The sequence below is a fragment of the Podospora pseudoanserina genome, chromosome 6 (assembly GCF_035222485.1).
Source record: "Podospora pseudoanserina strain CBS 124.78 chromosome 6, whole genome shotgun sequence".
NCBI lineage: Eukaryota > Fungi > Ascomycota > Sordariomycetes > Sordariales > Podosporaceae > Podospora > Podospora pseudoanserina.
Genome location: NC_085925.1, coordinates 2,571,533 through 2,591,726, shown reverse-complemented (window position 1 = coordinate 2,591,726; position 20,194 = coordinate 2,571,533). Strand labels below are relative to the sequence as shown.

Sequence of the window (20,194 nt, the reverse complement as noted above, 5' to 3'; positions counted from 1 at the left end):
TACTTAATACCTACTAAAGGAGTTAAGATCGCCTTATTTAATTAATACATTAACCGTTAAAACTTTTATATTAATATATGTAAGAACATAACTAAAGCTTTCCTAACGAAAAATTTCTTAAATAATAAAGTTTTCTTAACCGTAAAAAAGTCGCTATTAGTTTTTATAGGTAAGGTTCTTTAGTAGAGTACTATTAATACGGTACTTTAGGGTAAAACGTAAAATCCCGTATTTATTAGACGCTTTTCGCTAGCTTATACCAGCGGCAATATCTTTCTAGGCATTTTTAATATCTTCCTTGGTATATTTAGCTATTAGTTAGTACTTAGAGCAAAAAACGTCAAAGAAAAGCTTTATTTTTGGTCTCTGTGGGTGGAATATAAAGTGTGTGTTGATATCGGGGAGCTTTCGGAGGTCCAGGGTTGTGGAGGGTTAAATGTTGGTAGATGGCTTGGGTAGTGCAAACCTACCTGGGCCACATCCATATGTGGTCCACTTCCTTGTCATCCAACCTAGTCAATGATCTACATCAAGACCTGTACGGATCAATCGATGGTTGGGAATTTGAACCGGCTACAGTAACAAACGACAATGTTCAGTGGGAGGATGAGGAGGATGAGGAGGATGAAGATGACGAGGAAGAGGATGAGGACGATGAAGGACAATGGGTGAGCGATGAAGATGAAGAGGACGACGCATAGAAGGTGTTCAAATGTTCACTAGTTCTGTACCTATACATGACTTGCAAAGTATGCGCTTCCATGCGTATATCTCTCATCAGGTAGCCGGCACTCTCGGAGACGGGAACATGTCGCTGTCATAGCATTCCTTACTATTCACTAATCTTGCATGTTCTTACTACACCATCACATCACTTGACCTCACATTCTAAATACCCTACACCCACTTCTATGCTCCTTCCCAGAATTGCTCGCGACCCACCCGAGAGCTGTCTCACAAATGACGAAACGCCCATGAGATCGATGTCTCAACCCAGCGCCCAACCTCATCCTGACTGGAATGTTAGCCGCAGCACTCAGCGCAACCACCAAAACCATATGTCGTTGTCCTTTTTTTTTCGGTCATATATCGCGTTCAGCATCCTCCCGAGTCTCGTAAAAAACCGCCAACCTCTGCCCAGAATTCATTTCCAGCTGCTTGCCTAGCCAGTTTGATCCTTCCTCAAAAATGTACTTTTTCTCCCTCCTTCCCCTCCTCATCACAGCCACCACCTCCTCCCCTTCCCCGGGTGGCCAAGTCCTTCCCCGACAGTCCTCCCCACCCCCGACCAACCCCTCCTTCATCTCGACCATCCTCGCCACAGCCAACGCCTACCGCTCCGCCCACGCCGCCCGCCCGCTGACCTGGGACGCGAACCTCGCCGCTTTTGCGTTGGAAAAGGCGAATGGATGCCGGCTTAACCATGCCGTACTTTTTTTGTTCTCTTCCCCCCCCTTTCCTGGTCAATGTCTAATTCTCTGTTCTAGGGCCCATACGGCGAAAACGCCTACTGGTCATGGTACTACCCGCCTACGCACCAACCTGATTTTACAGCGGAGATAGGCTGGGCGTTTGAGGTCTGGAACTCGCAGGAGGAGATTGATGCTTATGTTGCTGGGGACTTGCTGGGGGGAGCGCACTTTACGCAGACGGTTTGGAAGGCTACGGAGAGGGTTGGGTGTGCTTTTAGCGGGGAGAGGTGCGTGGGGAATCCGGATCAGGAGTGGTGGTTTTATTGTGATTTTTGGCCGAGGGGGAATGTGAGGGGGTGGTATGGGGGAATGTTACTGTTTGATTGGGGGGGGGGGGAAAGTTGTTGGTTGGTGGTTGTGAAGGGGGGCGTGTGGGAGAGGGTTGGGGAAGGGATGGTGGCGTTGGTATCCTTGGCTGGTTGATGCTTTTATTCGTCGTGTGGGATGATTGGTTATGGTGCTTTTCCCGGTAGAGGAGTATTAATAGTACACGAAGGGCACGTTTTGCTTTTTTTTTGTATGTTGTGAATGGTGATGCTTTAGACAAAGGATTGAGGCGACATGTGTTGGGTTTAGAGTTACATCTGGTTGCCATGAGCCCCTTTTTTGCCCCTTTGTTGGTTGTTTACATGCAACAAAGGTTGTGGTGCCAAGACAGGAGCGTGCTACCTAATTTTTCTTTCTGGTACTTCATCAAGGTGGAGATGATGGAAAACTTGGAAATTGAGGCATGAATATATTGATTCAAACTTCATGAGTCATAAGACTAACAGATAGGTTGGTAAGATAGGTAAGTACTAAAAAGATATTGAGTGCAGTCATATAAAGCATCGTTCCTCCCACATAAGGCCCTTGAACCCATGCTACTACCCTGTCGCCGTCAATTTCTATCTTGGTTGAGACATCCCAGCTGCGGCTTCTCGAATCCTGACTCTATCACTCTCGCAAGGATCGCCACAGGCTGGGCAGGTGCAACCGTCGGTCTCAATGTCAACGCGCACCACCAGACATTTATTACAGCGCCACCATCCGTTGAAGACTGCACGTGGTGCGCGGCTTTCCCACCACTTTGCATCCTGTCTTTTGGTTCGCGATATGAGATCTTCCTTGTGGAAGTCACGGAGATGCCCCTTAAAGTGGTCTAGACCACCGAAGGGTGCTTCGTGGCGAGGGCATTTCTTGTAGTCGCAGCGGTACTCTCCTTTCTCGTCTTCGGGAATGTGCACCTGCTTGTAGTGTCGGTCGAGATCGGCTGAGCAGCTGAATGACTTTTGGCTGAGTCAAGAAGAAATGATCGTTTTGGTGGCAGACTGGCAGCTCGAGGCTGCAGCCCTCCAGCTGGCAGAGATTGGTGTCAAAAGTGGCCGGAACGGTGGCAGTGGCGGACCTCAGGCTGTTGGACATGCAGCGTCCCAGCCAATGGATTTTGTTTTTTTCCCAATCTTGCCACAGAGGACAAACGCAGCTTCCATACAGGACAGTTTGGAAGACTTTGGGCCGCGACTTCAACCCGACTGTAGGCCTCACTGTCTGAGGTTAATTACACTTGTGTTGGTAACAGCAGGGTTAGGGTATAGCCTGCTCCACGCTGGCGCTGAGCTTTGGTGCCTGTTAGTGTCCTCTCAGCCAAATCCCGATTTGAAACTTCACGACTGCAATCCACGACCGAACTCTGTTTGCAAGGCAGCCAATTTTGTCTGTCTGTAGCTTGCTTTCTTCCTTTCCTTTCTTTCTTCTCTGTCTCTTTCACGAAGCTTTTCTCTGAACTACCCTTTACACCAAATCCGCATGCTCAACCAACAACAAGTTGTCCAATCAAGTCGCGAGTCCATCATGGAGATCGCACTATACAACCACCTAGCGTTACCGCTGCGCGTTCCGCCGTCTGAAGATGGCAATCTGAGTGATCTTGAAATTCAGTTGACCGATCACTTGATCAGCAATGTGCGCATTATGTGCCAAGCGTTTCGACAGCCGTACCAACCTGGCGCTCACCCATCCGCGATTTCCAAGGCCTGGGAGTATATTCGCTTGTGCCTCGAATCGTCCAAGACTGTTAATCGGAACGGACGAGTCAACAGAACGACTCTGCTGTCGGAGTTTCATCATCTAGCCCAAGGAAATGCCGTGATCCTTCACATCAGCAGTCAAAATGCCGCTCTTTTGGTCCACCGACTCGGAGTCCGCGACGAGGTTGTCTTTGAAGTCTTCGAAACCTCACCAAGAAATGACGATGTCCTCGCCGCCGAGAACGCCTTGCAGTGGGACTTTCCAGGAAGCGCTGTTGCCATCCCGCTGGCGACCTTTGAAGATGGAGCATTTCAGGGCAGCCTGGCGACCTTTTTGGAGCAAGCATCTCTCGAGTCGACAAAGATGTTTGCTGCTCATACCTTCAAAGCAGGAGCTGACATCCACGAGTATCGAGACACATCGAGTCCAACCATGATCAGCTCCATGTTGATGGCCATCCTGGAAGAGAACGGCCGCCGAATCTCGACACCTCTTCTCCGCAAGCGAGTTCGTGACGACATCTCTTGGCATCAAGCGCGCAAGCCCTGGCGCCGGCTCCCATACTGGCTCGTCCTCAGAGTCTCCATCGCTCGATATCTTTCGCTCGTTTTGGGGGCAGAGATGGGCCGTTTCCAGTACAAATTCTTCATTTGCAACACCTTGGCCACCTTCCTGGAATCGGCACAGGCATCGCTGCAAGCTGATCAGGTTCACTTCCTCAAAACCAAGCTCTGCCGTCGGCTGGTGAAGCTGGATGTGGATAGGGGCAATGTGAAATCTGCAGGCACCCTGCCAGATATTGACATCCTTTTCGGCAAGCTCACTCCAGGAATCAACAAGATCATTGATGATGCCACCAGGCGCGTGGCTACCGAGTGGGAGGCGTTCAAAAAGGCCCATGCAAGGCCCATTCCCCAGTTGCCAAAGAGGGCCAGCCCCGCCGACTTGAACCTACCATTGGAACTCAGCGGCAACATGTTGCGGGACCTACAGACGAGCTGGGGAAAGACGACGAGGGGACATTGCCGCAGATGGGTGGTCCCGGAACACTTTGATCTGGGTTCTGTTACGAACAAGCATCTGAGCGAATTTGCGCAGCCCTTATTCCACGTTACCCAGCAAGAGATGCTTCTTCAAGATTGCTCGCCAAATGAGTCGTTGATAACCTATCTCCAGACCGCACTTCCCCTATTCCACGGCAATCCCGAGCAACTCAGTATCCTCATTCTCAATGCAATGGAAATGTGGATGAGACTTGACCAAACGACCTGCTTCCAGTTCCCGCTTTTGACAGACTACCATCCTGTCTTCACACCCGAGTCGCTCAATGTCTTGCATTTGGCCACCTACAAAGATATGGTCCGCCTGCAAGCCGTCCAGAAGCATATTTCACAGAGAATCCACGCAAGTTCTCTTCCCAGATGCACCATATTCGATGATCCTTCTGCCAGCTGTTTTGCAGCGAGATATTTTGATGGCATGCATCCCGACTCTGTTGCCATGCGTAACTCGTATGCAGATATCACCCATGCAGATGTTTTGAGGAAAGAATTGAAACGCAAAGAGTGGGAAAAGAAGACTGAGGAGTTCCAGAACCTGACTCGACAGGTTGGTATGTAAAAGTCTCTTCCACTTGGACATACACGCAACATGGCAACTAATCTATGAATAGATGGAAGCTCATGCATCCTCATCGTGGACGACGATGACCCCCTTGGACGTAGCTTTCACGATGACCATCACTGCCCGCGGTGTCGAGCAATGCACAAGCTGGAGAAGATACGGATCCAGATCTACGAGGAATCTCTCCCCTCTGATATTCACCTTGCCAAAGCCGCAGTGTTTGAGCTCCGGTGCCCCCCAGCCTTCGCGAACTATCGCGACACAACGTTGATGCTTATATCCAAGCTTGCAAGCCCGGAGGTTACTGTGGGTGTAACTCCAAAATGCCTGCTGAATGGCTACTCTCAGCTCTACACCGTCGCAAACATCTATCCCAAGTTCACTCTGGCATCTTTGACAAAATCATGTATGTTTTACCTCGGCCTTTTCTTTGTCTTTGTGATACCTGCTAACGTACCCAAGTCTTGCAAACCCACTACTCCATTGTCAGATTTCCCGTCGAGTGGGAAGGTGGACGAGACGGACTGTGCAAACCCAACGGGCTGAGACTTGCATACGCTTACATCGACAGCGATACAACTATGTGGACAGGTAGGACATTCATGACTCCAAGCTTTGCCCATCATGTTCAGCTGAAGCTGCCGGAAAAGTCTCCTCTCCGCCCCATATTGAGCCATAAAAGCTTCGCCGTTGAGGGGCAAGGTCCGAGTTCGTACGAGATCATGGCTACACAGCACAACTGCCCTTCTGGGCTGAACCCTCACGAGTTCCTGACCCTGAAAAGTCTCGTATCGGGGGCAGCGCGAAGATGGCTTTCGATCTTGACGGAATTGGCCTCGACAAACTTGAACTGGTCCAGCGAAGGCACCATGTTATTGTTGCTGCATCTAGCACTCCAGTGCGGTCCCAGCTCTGACAAGGACGATCCTCTTCGCCTTGTGCACTCGGTATTTCGCGATGCTCATTTTGTGCAGAAGCTTCTAGAGCAGGTCAACACGCGTCTTACCACCCTGTCAGCCTTGGCCAGTTGGAGAGAAACGCACCTCATGAGAATCACGATTGTGCTTACCTTGCGCATACAGGAGTTGGCCAGCAGTGCAGGGCTGGCCCAACTTCATTTTCAAGCCCTCGAGTCGGTGATTCAAGCTCGCAGGACATGCATTAGCTGGCTCAGGATGCTTCGCGAGGAAGTGCAAAATTGCGCAGATATATCCACGGCGCAGCAATTACAGGAGCGCGCACTGGGCGCTGCTTTGCTCTGTCGACGTACATTCATGATCAACCTGGAACAAACAACACCTCTTGATCCTCTGTCCTTGGAAGCATATATCGAGTCCACTGTTGCGATCCAGGAAAACATGACGAGTGATGTCGACTCACTTTCCCAGACCACCCTCCATGACCTCGTGTTCGCAACAAAGCTGTCATATCAGCTTCAAAATCTTCTCATCCAGTCGATCAACCAGCACCCCGAAGGACTCTATAATGCCTTGAAACAATTTTGGCCTGATGCTGAGCGCCTGGACCCCATTACTACCACTGTAGAAGTTGAAGGTCGGGGTTGGATTCGGTGCGAGCTCCCTGAAACGGATGTTGAGCGACATCAAGCCGTGCATTTGAACATTCTTCTCGGGACACTTCTCGTCAATGGCAAACCTGTTGGAGTAAGCTGAGCGTCCGCACATTCTAATTGCAGATGAAGCTAACTGGAAAACAGAGGCTTCCCCAGGATACCCGAAACGAGGTTGTGGTGAAAGAATTGTTTGGCGACCAGCCCCTGATGGTGTACCAATCATCGCTTCCATCGATGACGTACAGTACGTAACTGAACATCCGACCGCATGTGACTGTGATGGCTAACTCTGCTAAACCATCAGCTCTCAAGTATACACCGAAGCGTGTGACCGTGCATATCGGATCCGAAAAGGGCCAGACGGTTGTGCTAGCGAAATACGAGCACATGCTTGTTCGTCTAATTCCTCGAGAGCGCTTTTGTCGAAAAGATCTTCACGATCTTCCCAGTCCCCTGATATGGGAACACTTTCACTGGCTGTATGTTCTTCTATCTTGATAGCGAGACCGCCGCAAGGCTAACTTAAGGATTAGGAATTTGAAGACAGGCCGCCTCTATATCACGCCATCCCACAACAAGTGGAATTTCGGCCACTATTCGAATTGGGAAGTGGACATACACAGAGGCTACGCTCAGCGACGACAGCATGACGGGGAGGTGGTGAGCATGGTGAATCCTAGGTCTCCCCTTTTCCAGAGAATTGCCAACATCGTTCAAGGCCTCGCGCAGGGGCAGCACATTCTCGTTACGCAGAAAAAGTCTCACGGGTCACTCGAAGTTCGGGTTCACAGTCTGGAACTGTTGTTCTTTGTCAACCACAACTCCCTCCTATTTTCACCACAGCTTGGACTCGAAATCGACCCACTGCAAGACGCTGGCACTTGGTACGGCCTTGAACATAAACTGGTCTGTCGAAAAGTACACAATCCTTTTCGTCGGACCATTCTTGTACCACTGCCCTCGGGCGCCTTTCAGTTAAGAAGATCAGGCTGTCATGTTGAACTTGTCGTTGGGCGGAGCGAGCAATACGGGAAGTTCGACATCAATGACACTTTGGGAAGAATCGACTGTGCAGCTGAACCTGTACTGGTGTATGCCAAAGCTTTGATTCACGCCTTCACGTCTTTTCCTTTACCGGACCCTTTGACTGGCCGCACTGGAACCGAAGAAAGTCTTCATTGGCTCGAGTCAGGAATTTGTCGCCCCTGGACAGTTCTCGGAAGAGAAGTTTCGTTGCTGCAGCAGATTGCGAGTCTTACCCCCATAAGGGAGTACTACCCATCGGGCCTCAAGGGTATGAAGACAGACTTCTGGAACGAGCACCTTACCACTCACATACAGCACCCTCTCTATCGACTGGTTGTCCAAAAGATTCTATCAATCTCGAACGATTTGAGGATGTTCAACCCACCCCGAGATAATGAAGACAACTTACTTGATCTTCTTCCAGCAGGTGGCGAAGTTTGGCTTAACAAAAGGTCATTGGCGCGCCGGCAGCTGTATGAGAGGGATTCTGAGAGTAACGATACACCGCTCACTTCAGGAAGGACGGACAGAGTGTACATTGCACGCGACAAGAGTGTCAACTCGGACAAACTGTACAGAAGGGTCATGGAAACAACCCATCTCTTGCGCACGCGGCCAGTCAAGTTCCCAACTCCGACCAACTTGGCTTCTACTTTTGCCTTGGGAAATGTCGTGGGTGGGTTTGGCCAGGCTTATGATAAGGTTTCCCTCAATGATCGGATGTACACAGACATCCAAGAGAACTGGGGCGCCCTCGTGGAGTACTGCCGGAATCCAAACCAGTCATGCTACAGCCTCATGTTTCTTTTCGCCAATCTGGCCTTTCGCGAGGCTACGGATGACAGGCTTCTGAAGGGGCTCGTTGCATTTGCTATCTTGAGAAACCTTCGAATGCTGCCTCTACCGAGACCTTGGCCTCTGTACTTCAACTTCCGCCCCGCAGCGGTGCCTCAATTGGAAGACGTCATCAAGCTACTACTGCCATTCAGGATACCACCACCAGAGGACGAGAAAGAGAAGCTGGGCGCATTCCTCACCATGAAGTTGCGGCGGAAGATACAAGCAGCCAAGGACGCCCACGAGATACGGAGTCAAAGTGACTGCCACAAACTTGCCAAGATCATGCTCGCTCAGTGGCCCTCTGAGAAGCCAGATCTGTCGGAACTACCAACCAGCGATCTCTTGCTGGAGGTCGATGTCGCAGTTCAGGCGGTTATTCCAGAGTGGCAGCGGTTATACCGGAACCTAGAGCTTTGGAACCATCTCAAGGAAGTGCAGCTGATACTGGATGAGCATTTTCAAGATGTCGAGTACAGCCCTGCGATTGTCACGGCGGCTGAAGAGGTCCTATCGTGTCGGGTTCGCGGAGGCGAAGTGCCTACGCTAAGCGTAAACCTCCTTTGCAAAGATTTCATCCCCCGGCTTTCGTCCCAACCCACAACGACGACAAGGTCTGCCGCTGAGTGGTCTCCTCTTGCCAGCTTGCCCAATGATGGGCGTCGTGCCTCCGGACAGGTCAACGACAGAGCCATTGTCGGCAACGCACAGCCGCAGATGTCCGCATACGAGGTCAAGAGATACATAGATGAGCTGCGGGGGATTGTTGATACACTAGGCAACAGCAAGTCACTGGTCCGAAAGAAATATGCTCAGGATCTCAGTGGCAGTTTACAGGCCCTCAGGAGTCTCAAAACTCCGGACCAACTTGCGAAGCCATTTCTTGCTATCCGGCCAAACAGCGGCACGAAGGGCGATGTCAGCCATCTGTTTGAGGTGTTGAAGGCGTCATTGGTTGCAGAGACTTCCAATGTTTCGTCCCGCCGAATTGAATGGCTGAGGATTGGAGGCCTGTGGCCTGCCATCACCACCACAGCCTTACTCGAACAGTTGCGGTCAACCAGCAGCACATGCTTCGGGGCAGGCATGCGCCAAGGCCTTATCCAGTTTGGACTTGCCATAACCAAGCTTCAGCGAGAAATGCGGCTCAATGACTGTGTCATGGCAGGTGATGTCTCTCGCTACCAGGACGAGGAAGCGAACACTGGTCATCAGAACTGGGACCCAGCTCAACACCCCGACTGGTTACTCTTGGAGATTGAGGCCAACCTCCTGATACGACCCGGCCAAATCGATGTGGCGCGGGCCACCATCTCACCCGAATCCGGGAGCAATTCGGTTCTGCAGATGAACATGGGGGAAGGCAAGACATCATGCATCATTCCGATGTGCGCAGCCTTCATGGCTGACACGAAGAATCTTGTGAGGGTAATTGTACCGAAGGCCCTGTTGCTCCAAACGGCACTGCTGCTTCAATCTCGTCTTGGGGTGATGTTGAACCGCCACGTTCGCCATGTGCCCTTTTCTCGCCGAACATCAACACGGGGGGGCAATATCAAGCTCTACTTTGATATCCACAAGCAAAGCCGAGACACGGCAGGCGTCATGCTATGTTTGCCTGAACATAATCTCTCGTTCATGTTGAGTGGCCAGCAGAGGCTTCTTGATGGCAATATCAATGAAGCGAAACCGATGATGAAGGTTCATGCCTGGATTAAATCACACTCTCGAGACATTCTGGACGAATCCGACTACACCCTGGCGACGCGCACCCAGCTCATCTACCCTTCAGGCTCTCAGATGTCAGTCGATGGTCGTCCCCATCGCTGGCTCACTGTTCAGGCCCTTCTCAGCCTTGTTGACCAACATCTTTATGGTCTGCAGGTTTCTTTCCCGAAGTCGCTCGAAGTGGTGAGGAGACCTGGTGGCGGGTTTCCTTTGATATACTTTCTCCGGCAGGACGTCGAGGATGAATTGCTTCGCCGGCTGACAGTCGACATCACCAACGGCCTGGGTCACATCCTCCCCATGCATTACCTGAATGCTGGCGAGCGGCGCGCTGTGGTCGACTTTTTGTCCCCAACGAAATCTAGACTCGGCCCCATCACGTTGGAGAAGGTGAGAAAGCTGTGTCCTGAGAGGCCCGAGGTGGGGAAAACGATCTATCTCCTCCGTGGCTTGTTGGTGAACCGGATCCTGATCATGACCCTGAAGAAGAGATGGAACGTGCAATATGGGTTGCATCCAAACCGTGATCCGGTGGCCGTCCCTTTCCATGCCAAGGGTGTGCCAAGTGATCAGTCGGAATGGGGCCATCCAGACGTAGCGATTCTGTTCACTTGTCTCGTCTTCTATTACGACGGAATCTTGGAACCGCAGCTAAGGCAAGCACTTGCTCGCGTGCTCAAATCCGATGATCCGTCGACCGAGTATGACAAGTGGGTTCAAAGCTGCGATAGCTTCCCAGAGTCGCTCAAGGCGTGGAATGGGATCAATGTGGAGGACAATGTCCAAATCCACGAGATCTGGAGAGCGGTCCGATACCGGACTGTGGTTATTGACTACTATCTGAACAACTTCGTCTTCCCACGCCACGCAAAGCAATTCAAGGTCAAGCTGCAATCCAGTGGTTGGGACATTCCACTCTTCTCAAGCGAAACGAAGGACGCCAAACTGTCAAAGGCACTCACAACAGGATTCAGCGGCACCAATGACAACCGCACCATGCTCCCGCTCACTATTCAGCAGGCGGATCTTCCCGCACTGTCCCATACCAACGCCGAAGTGCTAACATACCTGCTTCACGAACGGTCCCGGCGGTGCCAAGTCATTACCAACCAGTACGGGAAGAGAGCAACGGAGCGCGATCTGCTTTACCTACTCAGGGAGCGTAACATACAGGTCCTGATTGATGCCGGCGCACAAATTCTAGAGATGGATAATGAAATTCTCGCCAAGACATGGCTGTCCATAGACGGACGCTGCAGTGCTGCATTGTATTTCGATTCGTCAAACAAGCCATGGGTCATTGACAAACAAAGGCGCAAAACGCCTCTCTTGGCCTCGCCGTATGCGGACGACTTGTCGAGATGCCTGGTCTATCTTGACGAAGCCCACACTAGGGGCACAGATTTGAAACTTCCTCTTGGTGCCTGTGGTGCCTTGACAGTGGGTCAAGGGCAATCCAAGGATCACACCGTTCAAGCTGCCATGCGACTGCGTCAGTTGGGGAAGAGCCAGTCTGTCATGTTTTTCGTCCCTCCAGAGGTCAACCAGGTCATCAAGGACCTTCGGAACAAGTCAGTGTTTGACAAGATCGACTCGCACGATGTCATTTGTTGGCTTCTCGACAATACCTGTGATGGCATTGAGCAGCTGCAGCCTTTGTACTTCTCCCAGGGCATGGATTTCTGCCGAAGAACACAGGCAGCGATCGATAACCCGGACTGTTTGACTCATCCAGGCCAGCAGGCGGACTACGTGACAGCTATCAAGCAAAACGAGCTGCAGACGTTGCAGGAGATGTATGAGCCCAAGACCAAGGTGAAAGCTGCAAAGCTTTCGATTGAGGCGGGCTCCTCACATCCAACGGTTGCAGGGTTTTTGAAAGAGCTCAACAACCGCCGCAAGGGGTTCCAAGACACCGGCAAAGCGGTGCACGGATCTGCATTGCAAGAGGTGGAACAAGAGCGCGAAGTGGCCTTTGAGGTTGAGACTGTTCGCCAAGTCAAGAGGCCGGTCATGTACGATGCTCTCACCTTTCCCGGCATGAGCAAAGAGATCGACACGTTTGCCCGGACTGGCAGGATACCTGTTGGAAGCCTCTCTGTCTGCCACGTTTTTGAGCTCCTTAGAAAGACAGCTCTGGGGCGAAAACACAAGATTAGGGCGCAGGACCAAACCTCGCGGTTGTTTGTCTCGGTCGAGTTTGGGCGCACGGTCAAGCTTCACACTGATCTCGCCAAGGACACCTTTTTGCGTTCGGTGAACTGGGTTCTGTGGAGCGGATTCACGCAGACGGCGATTGTTTTGATCCCGGAGGAGGCTGAGATTCTGATTCAGATGATCCGGGGTAAGGTGACGCACCCTTGCGTTCACCTTATTTGCTATGCCTCCCCTGTTACGAGGAGTATGCTTCCGTTTAACAAGCTCAACTTCTTTAGCATGCCGCCTTTGCCAGAGGGTTGGGTCGCGCCGCAGTGGTTGAGGACGGAGCTTGGGATTCTTGCCGGCAGGCTGTATTTTGAGTGGGAGGAATATGAGGCCCTGTGTACGTTCCTCGGTGTGGACGCCAGCGACGGAACGGTTAAGGGCTTGGGTCTTGTTGATGGGGAGGATGAGGGGTATGGAGGTGATGGGGCGGCTGATGAGGATGATACCCTGAGGAACACCCAAACCAACAACAGCTTTGCACCGAGACCATTGACGTTTTTGCAAGAGTGGCTTGCTGTCAGGAGACACGGTCAGGATTTTGTTCACACGCCCATGGGGTTCTTGACACAGAGCAAGCCTTTGCAACAAGACCACCCTTTCTTTGGGGGCACGTCTTTGCCGTTGCCCACGCCGGATGCGCCGTTGGGGTTGCCTACTGCCGCTAGTCTGGGGGGTGATAGTAGTGGGAGGGAGGAGGAGAATCATGACTTTTTTGATGGGGGGTTGGATGATATGGGGGCTAATGTTGGGGTGCCGGTGGAGGAGTGGGAAGAGGAGGAGTGGGAAAAGGAAGAGGATGGGAAGGAGGTGGTGGTGTATGAGGAGTGTGAAATTTCGTCGGGGATGACGTCGGGGAGTAGGAGTCTTGAGATGACGGATTCGGGGTCGTCGGAGAGGGGGGAGTATTATACTTGAGGTGTGAGGGTTGGAGTTTAGGTTTTTCTTTTTTTGTCCTGTAGTTTTTGTTTGTTTGGATTGGAGTTGGGGATTGGCTTCAGTTGTATGATACCATGGGAATTTGAATGGGTGGGGGGATTAACGGGTTTATGGAATTGGGATTGGGATTGGGAGTTGTGTGGGATTTGGGATACGGGATTTGTATGAGATTTGTTGATACCACATGGGACATGGGACATGGGACATGGCATTTGAGGGAATAGAGATAGATTGGGTGTTTGGGGGGGCCTGGTGGGGTAATTTCGAAGGAGTTTGTGTGCATGTTAGATTTTGTGGGAACAGATGATGTACGAGTATGCTTGATCTGTGTTTGCTTTGAGTGCCCAGTGGTATGATGTTTGGAACTTTTGAGGACAAGATATCATCGTTGCCTGCTTGTGTCTTGCAGCTCTTTGCCATACCTCCAGTTGGCTCGTGAATCCTTGTTGTAATCTCTGTCCCAGATGACAAGCTTTCGCAATCCGAGCATTTTAAAGCCCACTCCACGCATTTTAAAGTCGTAATCCAAGCCTTTTAATACCCCAATCCCAGCTTAGGTGAGTACTGGAACAGGACTTCCTTACAGAAAGGCGCGTGAGCTCCCTGGTTTCAAAGGGATTTTTGGAAGTCTCAATACACATTCGAGTAAGACGCTGGTAATGTGTGTTGGAAAGGCTCGGAAAGAGTTGGTAGAATGCTTGGGTGAAACCAAAAAGATAGATAAAGCTTGGGTACCTAAGAAGAAATATAGCTGGGGCAAAAGACAGATAAAGCTTAGACAAATAACTTTGTTTAGAATTTTGTGTGACTAGCCCGGTTGTGCAAAACGGAATTTAGGTCGTGGGGGGGAAGCTTTATAATCCAAGGTTTATATGGGCCAACGGGGAATGAGAGGAAACAAATGCTCATGTATGTATGTGAGTGCCCTGTGAAGTACACTGGTGACATCACACTACCTGTCAATGGTATTTGGAAAGCACGGTGCTTCAAGTCTTGCATGCCGGCTCACCCCCCGACAGTCCCCCCATTCACACCAAGATCATGTCACCAGAAAGTTCAAAGAATTTGAATTCAAGTATATTTTAGGCTACACACAACCCCCAAACCAGCCAAACACCCTTTTCTACTGCCCCCCAAAACTAGACAATATATTCTAAGAATAAAAATAATACATCAAACGCAAGAAAAAAAAATCGAACAATGTTCATACATGTCGTCATAACCGGTCGTGATTTTGATATCCCCTTCCTTCACAACACCGAATCACCGTGCAACTCCTCTGCTTGACTCGTCTCCTTCAGCCAAAAACTCCCCCCTTCCCACAAGCCCAAGCCACTCGTGTATAGATACATCTACCCCCGTATATGCACATATATGCGTCCACCTCTTTTGACACATCAATGTCCGATATCATCCCCCTCTTCAGTGATTACATTAGTAGCAAGTCAAATACAAGAAATGTCAAAAACATATAGCAAAGGAAATAGAGCAAGAGCTATGCTCGTTAGTGTGTCCTCTTGACGTTTGTGTCGTCCCCTTGTTGCTTTCCCCGTGAATAATTGATGTTATTAGTATCCCTCCTGCGGGCCTCCATGTCCACCAAACATGTTCGGGTTCGCCCCTCCGTGAAATCCCCATTCGACCTCCTCATTTCCGGGAAGACCATGCATCTCCATTGGCCCCGTAGTCGGGGTAAAGCCAGGCATTGTGGTATGGCCACCTTGACCGTAAATCTCATGTGGCTGCTGCTGTTGATGAAGCTGATGTCTGTGCTGCTGTTGGTGAGGATGGCCGGGTCCGACAACACCGTGGTGCATGCCTATCGGCGACTGGACATGCATGGTAACCCCCATGTCATCCGGCAAGGGCTTGCTACAGGAAGGACAGTACATGTTGTTACAACGTCCTGGGGGGTGGTCTTCGACGAGAGTCTGAGCCGAGTCGCGATTTTCGTCACGCATCCAGGTCGAGGCAACGGAAGACCTGGGTGTTATGAGACGGCTTGCTCGGATCGTTGCCGTGGATTGTGGTCGGGGAACCATGTCGTGCTGCTGGAGCCCGTCGCCTGTAGGGACGTGAACTGCGCCTTGGTGCTCTTGGTTTGCAAGGTAATTTTGAACCTCGAGGTGGCTTGGTCCTATCGGAACAGGTGAGTAGTGGGCTGGTGCTGTTATGAGATCTGGAGACTGGAACATGTCTCCGGCAGTGGTGTAAGGAATGGCATAGTTGGCGGGCATGGAGACAGGAGGCGAGTCCCAGTTGGGATGCTGAAAGGCTACAATTGGCTGCTCCATCTGTCCACTTGTTGAAGCTGGCATGAGCGCAGACTGACTTGGCAGAACCGACGGTGGCCTGAATGAGGTATTGATCACCCTGGCTTGTCCCTGGGGAGTTCGTGCTCGCTGGATGGGCACTGGGATCTGCGTGGTTGGCTGCGTCTTGGGCAGAACTTCGGCTCTCTTGATCCTCTTCACGGGGTTGGGACGTCTTCTTGCTGCAGCCGAAGGAGCACCGCGTCCAGGGCTTTCTGTTCCGACCAGTGTCGTTCCGGCCATTGTGCTGACCATACCTGTGCTTCCTGATAGCATAGTTGGAGTGGAAGCAGGAGAGGGTGTCAGCCGTTGTCCGCTTGGGGCCCAGCTGGCCGTGTCGGAAACATCCACAACTGTATTCTCCACCGGATTCACATTGAAGAAAGATACCGCGCCTGATATTTTCTTCTCCCAATCCTGGACCACGGTTTCAATCCAGTTGTAGATGGACTTGATGCTTCTTTTCAACCCTTGGTGAATCTTCATGTCAATATCTCCAATGTGTGTTGCCCCATCAAGAACATGTCGATACTGCAGTTCCAGCAATTCTTTCAGCTGGTCCTTGTACTTCTCAGACTCGGAGATGAAGTCAAAAGCCTCCATCACGGGAATGAACGCTGTTGTGATGTCAGTCAAATTCCATCACGACAGGAAACACATGACCTACCGGGCTCCGGAATCTCCCTGTCATGTGGAAACAAGAGCTTCCACAATGATTTCCAGTTGTCGATCTTGGCCTTGAGACTTCTGGCCTCGAGCGACGAAATAATTTTCTGGGTAATACCATCTTCCGGGTTAGCTCCGCCGTGATCAACCGAGAGGCGGCACGGCTCTGGTTGCCGCAAATGAGAGTCGAGGTCGTTTTTCGAAGGAAAGCCCTTGCAGCACCGAGGGCAAAGGAATGGACCCGCGTTTCGCTGAACGGGTGGGTGGTGAGCACGAATGTGCTTTTTGAGTTGTGACATGTCGGAAAATGAGTGTGTAGCGCAGACATAATGGTCTCGCACGTTGAATCGAAGAGGGTTTCTCTTTCTGTAAGGACAGCTGAAGTTTGTTGTGTTTTTACTGGTGTACCCCTGGGCGGCCATGGTGGTATCCCCATCATCCCCTCCTCCCATGTGGTCCCGGCCTCCCAGCCCGCTTCCATCATCGCTGCCTCCGCCTTCAGCCTTTCTCTTCCCCTTGCTGAAATAACCACCGGAGGACTGTTGATCATAGCCTCCTTCTCCCGGCGTACCTCCACCCTGTGACGTTGGTGTCCCCTGTCCAGACGTTACCTGCACGATGCCCATGGTTCCATCCTGGGCCACGCTGGAAAGCTCCTGAACATAGCGGTATGTGCAATCCCATATCATCAAAGGAGCTGCGCAGTCATCGACATCCTTGCCACAAGTGTTCCGCAGGACCCAGGACGAGATTTCATCAATGAGCCTGTCCTTGTCCAGCTCACCTTCCTCCTCCAGCTTCTTGCAAGTCATGCTGGAACTAGGTCGGGATGGCACACCCAAATGATTTCTGCTTTCCGAGTAAAACATGTTGGCGAGGTTGGGGTGGTAGGCAAGTATCGGGGCCTCTCCGTCGTCAGCATCTTCCACCTCGATGCGGATCTCCCGGGAAAGGCGTGATTCTGCGCGGCTGCAGGAAGAAGCAGTGTTGACACAGGTTGTGGAGGTGAGAATGGAGTCGATGGACCCAACGACCCGATGGGTCTTGCGGAAGTCCTTGTCTGCAGGCTGGTACTCAGCAGTGTCTTGGTCCTTGGCTTTCTTGAGGCTGCTGCGTGAGTCCACGGACTTGAGCTGAGGGCGGCTATGAGGCTTGGTCATCATATCTGATATGATAACCTTGGGGCCTCCACCAACGCCAAAGCTGGCCATGGTTGGGCTCTGGGGCGGTGTTGACCCAGACAGAGACAAAGCATCTGCGGCAGGCCTGGAGTAACGGTCAACAGGGTCTTGACCCTGTGCCTTGAGGTCAATGTCGGCGGCTGCAGTCTTCCGGTCATGGTGCCGTGGTCGAAGGGGGATGCATATATTCATGCTGCCTCCCTTCTGTGCAACACGCGACGACAGCACGGGGGACCTGCCGCGGGGTTCCATGGTGATGCTTGAACTGCCAGGTCAGTGATAAAATGAGGTCAGGTCAGGCTCTCGAGCCTCAGGCCCCTCCTCCTATCGAAGGCAGGCTAAGACAGACAAGACAGCGCGCGCGCGGTGCGCGGGTGGTCAGAGACGGAGTACACCGAGACTGGTTCGTAGGTAGGTGTCGGGATGCGGAGACTCGGGCGGGATCAAAGGAGTGACTGTTCATGCGCGAATGGGCAGAGAGAGTGGGTTGGCTGTAACGAACGACGAGAGAGAGCGCATAACAAAAGAGAGATTGGGTCCAACGGACAGGACGACACACCCTGACCAGTCAGTCAGTCAGTCAGTCTGCCGAACAAGAGATGTCGGCGCCTGTCATGTTTCTCCAGTCGCAAAAGTTCAAAAGTTTGACAACTGGAGAATTCAAAGGCCCCAAGAAACCCCAAGAATCAGTTCGCGCTTTCCGCAATCTCCCCTGACCGCGTAATTTCGATCGCTACCGTGTGGCGTCGGCCAATTAAACAGTGCTGGCCGCCTATTGGTTCAGGCAGCCTGTCCTGGGGCCGACCCCTGTACCCCAAGCACCGCAACAGGGTCACATCGCCAATCTCAGATTGATGTGTTTCCTCTCTCTGCCCACGAGCTCGGGACGGGAGATCTGATAAAAAACTGATCGGGCTGCCTTTCCGGGTCCGCTATAAAATAACAACGGTTTTGCTCCCCGTGCTCCCCCCACAAACTGTCATCATCATCCCTCCCAGTCCACGCACTGACGCTATCGAGAAAACAGCGTTAAAAATGGCCGTGTTTGCCGTCTCAGCCTTGGTGTTTACATCTTGCGCCGCAGTATTTTTAGGCATCGTGTTGTTGTTGACGCTACGGATATACAGACGCCAAAAGAACGCGGTGGTCAATTCTCCGAGGTTGAGGTTGCAACGGCCAGTCCTCTCGGCAGCCGGGCCGGTTCCCTTTCCTGGTGAACATTTTCTTTCCTGTCCCAACGACATGCGATTCTTGGGTCACTTGATTTCCACAGATAAATCTCCGGTTTCATCAACTGCACTGTTCAAATATTGCAGGTGCAGAACAGCAGCATGACCTGATTCCTGTGCGCTCTTTCCCTCGGATTGTCTTCAGCCCGCAACTGCTGCTGCTGCTGCTGCTGCAGTGCCAAGCCCCCTCGGATTCCGCTTCCATGCATATGCAACATGCTTTGCAGCCTTCTAGAATACCCACAATGAGTGCATTGAACGCATTGCCTATCACTAAAAGTATTTATTTGCGCATCTGTCTTTTTGTCATGTGTCAATGCCTCATGCTTGGTTGAGAACCTGGAAGCATGCATTGAGTTGAGGGGGCACTGGACAGCAAGGTAGGTATCATAGTATTACAGAAAATGCATCTCTGTCTCTGGAAGCTTGGTACATGAACAGAATGGCCCAAATCTTCATCTCTCTTCGACTTCCAAATCATTAAACGAACCAAAAAGGAACTTTTATGCAGCGCTTATTAGCGCTTACAATGACACACACCGCGGCTGGAGAAAATCACATGCTTCATTGTCCCACGCTTGCTCTTATGGCTCGGTGGTCTGCACGGCTCATATCAATAGGGCTAGTCAGCCACGCCCCATCATCAGATTTGCTGGGAAGCTTGGATCAGGTCCGGTCAGTGCTCAGATCAAGTCCATATAATGCTTAGATCAGGTCCAGACAGTGCTCAGATCAAGCTCAGGTTGAGTGATGGAAAGCTGAGATAATATTCTCAACCAGGTGACATAGTTGGAAGAAAAGGCAAAGCAACACAGATGATAAATGAACAGTTGGATGCTGATAAAGAACCTCCAACATAGTCTATGATCCGAAAACAGTACCAGGATAACGCCGACAAAAGAGAAACCTTGCCTACTCTGTGGCCTTGGCTTCTTCCGGGGTGTCCTTCGCTCCTTCTGGACGCCAATCCCACCCGGGTGGCTCATCCCGCACCATCAATGCAAATTTGGTTCTACCAGACTCCAGGATACGGGTTTGTTTGATCCGCTCCTTGATCTCCTTTACAAAGGGTCGCGAGCTATTCCTAAGCACCACGGCATCCACGCCGTCTCGATCCGGGTCGGATTTCTTCTTGTCTGTGACCCGGTACCCTTCCACAGTTGCCGCAGGACTTCTCGCAGAAGGTCCTCTGCATTTGATGGAAGCCAATGGTATGTTGTGGGTGATGGAGATGAGCTGCGGTCGGATGCTCTGGAATGCTTGCTCGGCTTCGGGGCTGAGAGGTCTGACGTATATCTACCAAACCCGACCATTCGCCAGTTGCGCTTCTCGGCATCATCGTATTCGATGACATGTGTACAGCGAAACGGGACGTTATCGTTAATTGCGGCTGCAG

General features: G+C 51.5%; 4 protein-coding genes across 4 annotated transcripts; 2 read left to right on the top strand and 2 right to left on the bottom strand.

Annotated features, from left to right (window-relative positions):
• Positions 1–1,034: 1,034 nt before the first annotated feature.
• QC764_606260 (uncharacterized protein) lies at positions 1,035–2,262 on the top strand (the record flags this gene model as incomplete). The annotated part of the gene is made up of 3 exons (XM_062949129.1): positions 1,035–1,428; positions 1,488–1,699; positions 2,259–2,262. The coding sequence occupies exons 1-3, from the start codon at positions 1,189–1,191 to the stop codon at positions 2,260–2,262; spliced, it is 456 nt and encodes a 151-aa protein (XP_062797780.1). The 5' UTR covers positions 1,035–1,188.
• Positions 2,263–2,352: 90 nt separating this feature from the next.
• Positions 2,353–2,547, bottom strand: QC764_606250 (uncharacterized protein; the record flags this gene model as incomplete). Its single annotated transcript, XM_062949128.1, has 1 exon — positions 2,353–2,547. The coding sequence occupies one exon, from the start codon at positions 2,545–2,547 to the stop codon at positions 2,353–2,355; it is 195 nt and encodes a 64-aa protein (XP_062797779.1).
• Positions 2,548–2,992: 445 nt separating this feature from the next.
• On the top strand, positions 2,993–13,389 carry QC764_606230 (uncharacterized protein; the record flags this gene model as incomplete). Its single annotated transcript, XM_062949127.1, is given in 7 exon segments — positions 2,993–5,094; positions 5,155–5,511; positions 5,568–6,769; positions 6,823–6,922; positions 6,983–7,157; positions 7,212–13,248; positions 13,264–13,389. The coding sequence occupies 7 exon segments, from the start codon at positions 3,261–3,263 to the stop codon at positions 13,387–13,389; spliced, it is 9,831 nt and encodes a 3,276-aa protein (XP_062797778.1). The 5' UTR covers positions 2,993–3,260.
• A 1,076-nt stretch (positions 13,390–14,465) lies between these two features.
• Positions 14,466–18,274, bottom strand: QC764_606220 (uncharacterized protein). Its single transcript, XM_062949126.1, has 2 exons — positions 16,390–18,274; positions 14,466–16,339 (listed from the first exon to the last, which is right to left on the bottom strand). Exons 1-2 carry the CDS (start codon positions 17,819–17,821, stop codon positions 14,979–14,981), a joined length of 2,793 nt encoding a protein of 930 aa, XP_062797777.1. The 5' UTR covers positions 17,822–18,274; the 3' UTR covers positions 14,466–14,978.
• Positions 18,275–20,194: the final 1,920 nt, after the last annotated feature.

Bases quoted from the DNA above. Each gene is read 5' to 3' on its own strand.
- QC764_606220 (XM_062949126.1), bottom strand. From the start codon at position 17,821: ATGGAACCCCGCGGCAGGTCCCCCGTGCTGTCGTCGCGTGTTGCACAG. The intron at 16,340-16,389 runs GTAGGTCATGTG...ACATCACAACAG, and splicing joins CAGGGAGATTCCGGAGCCCG to CGTTCATTCCCGTGATGGAG.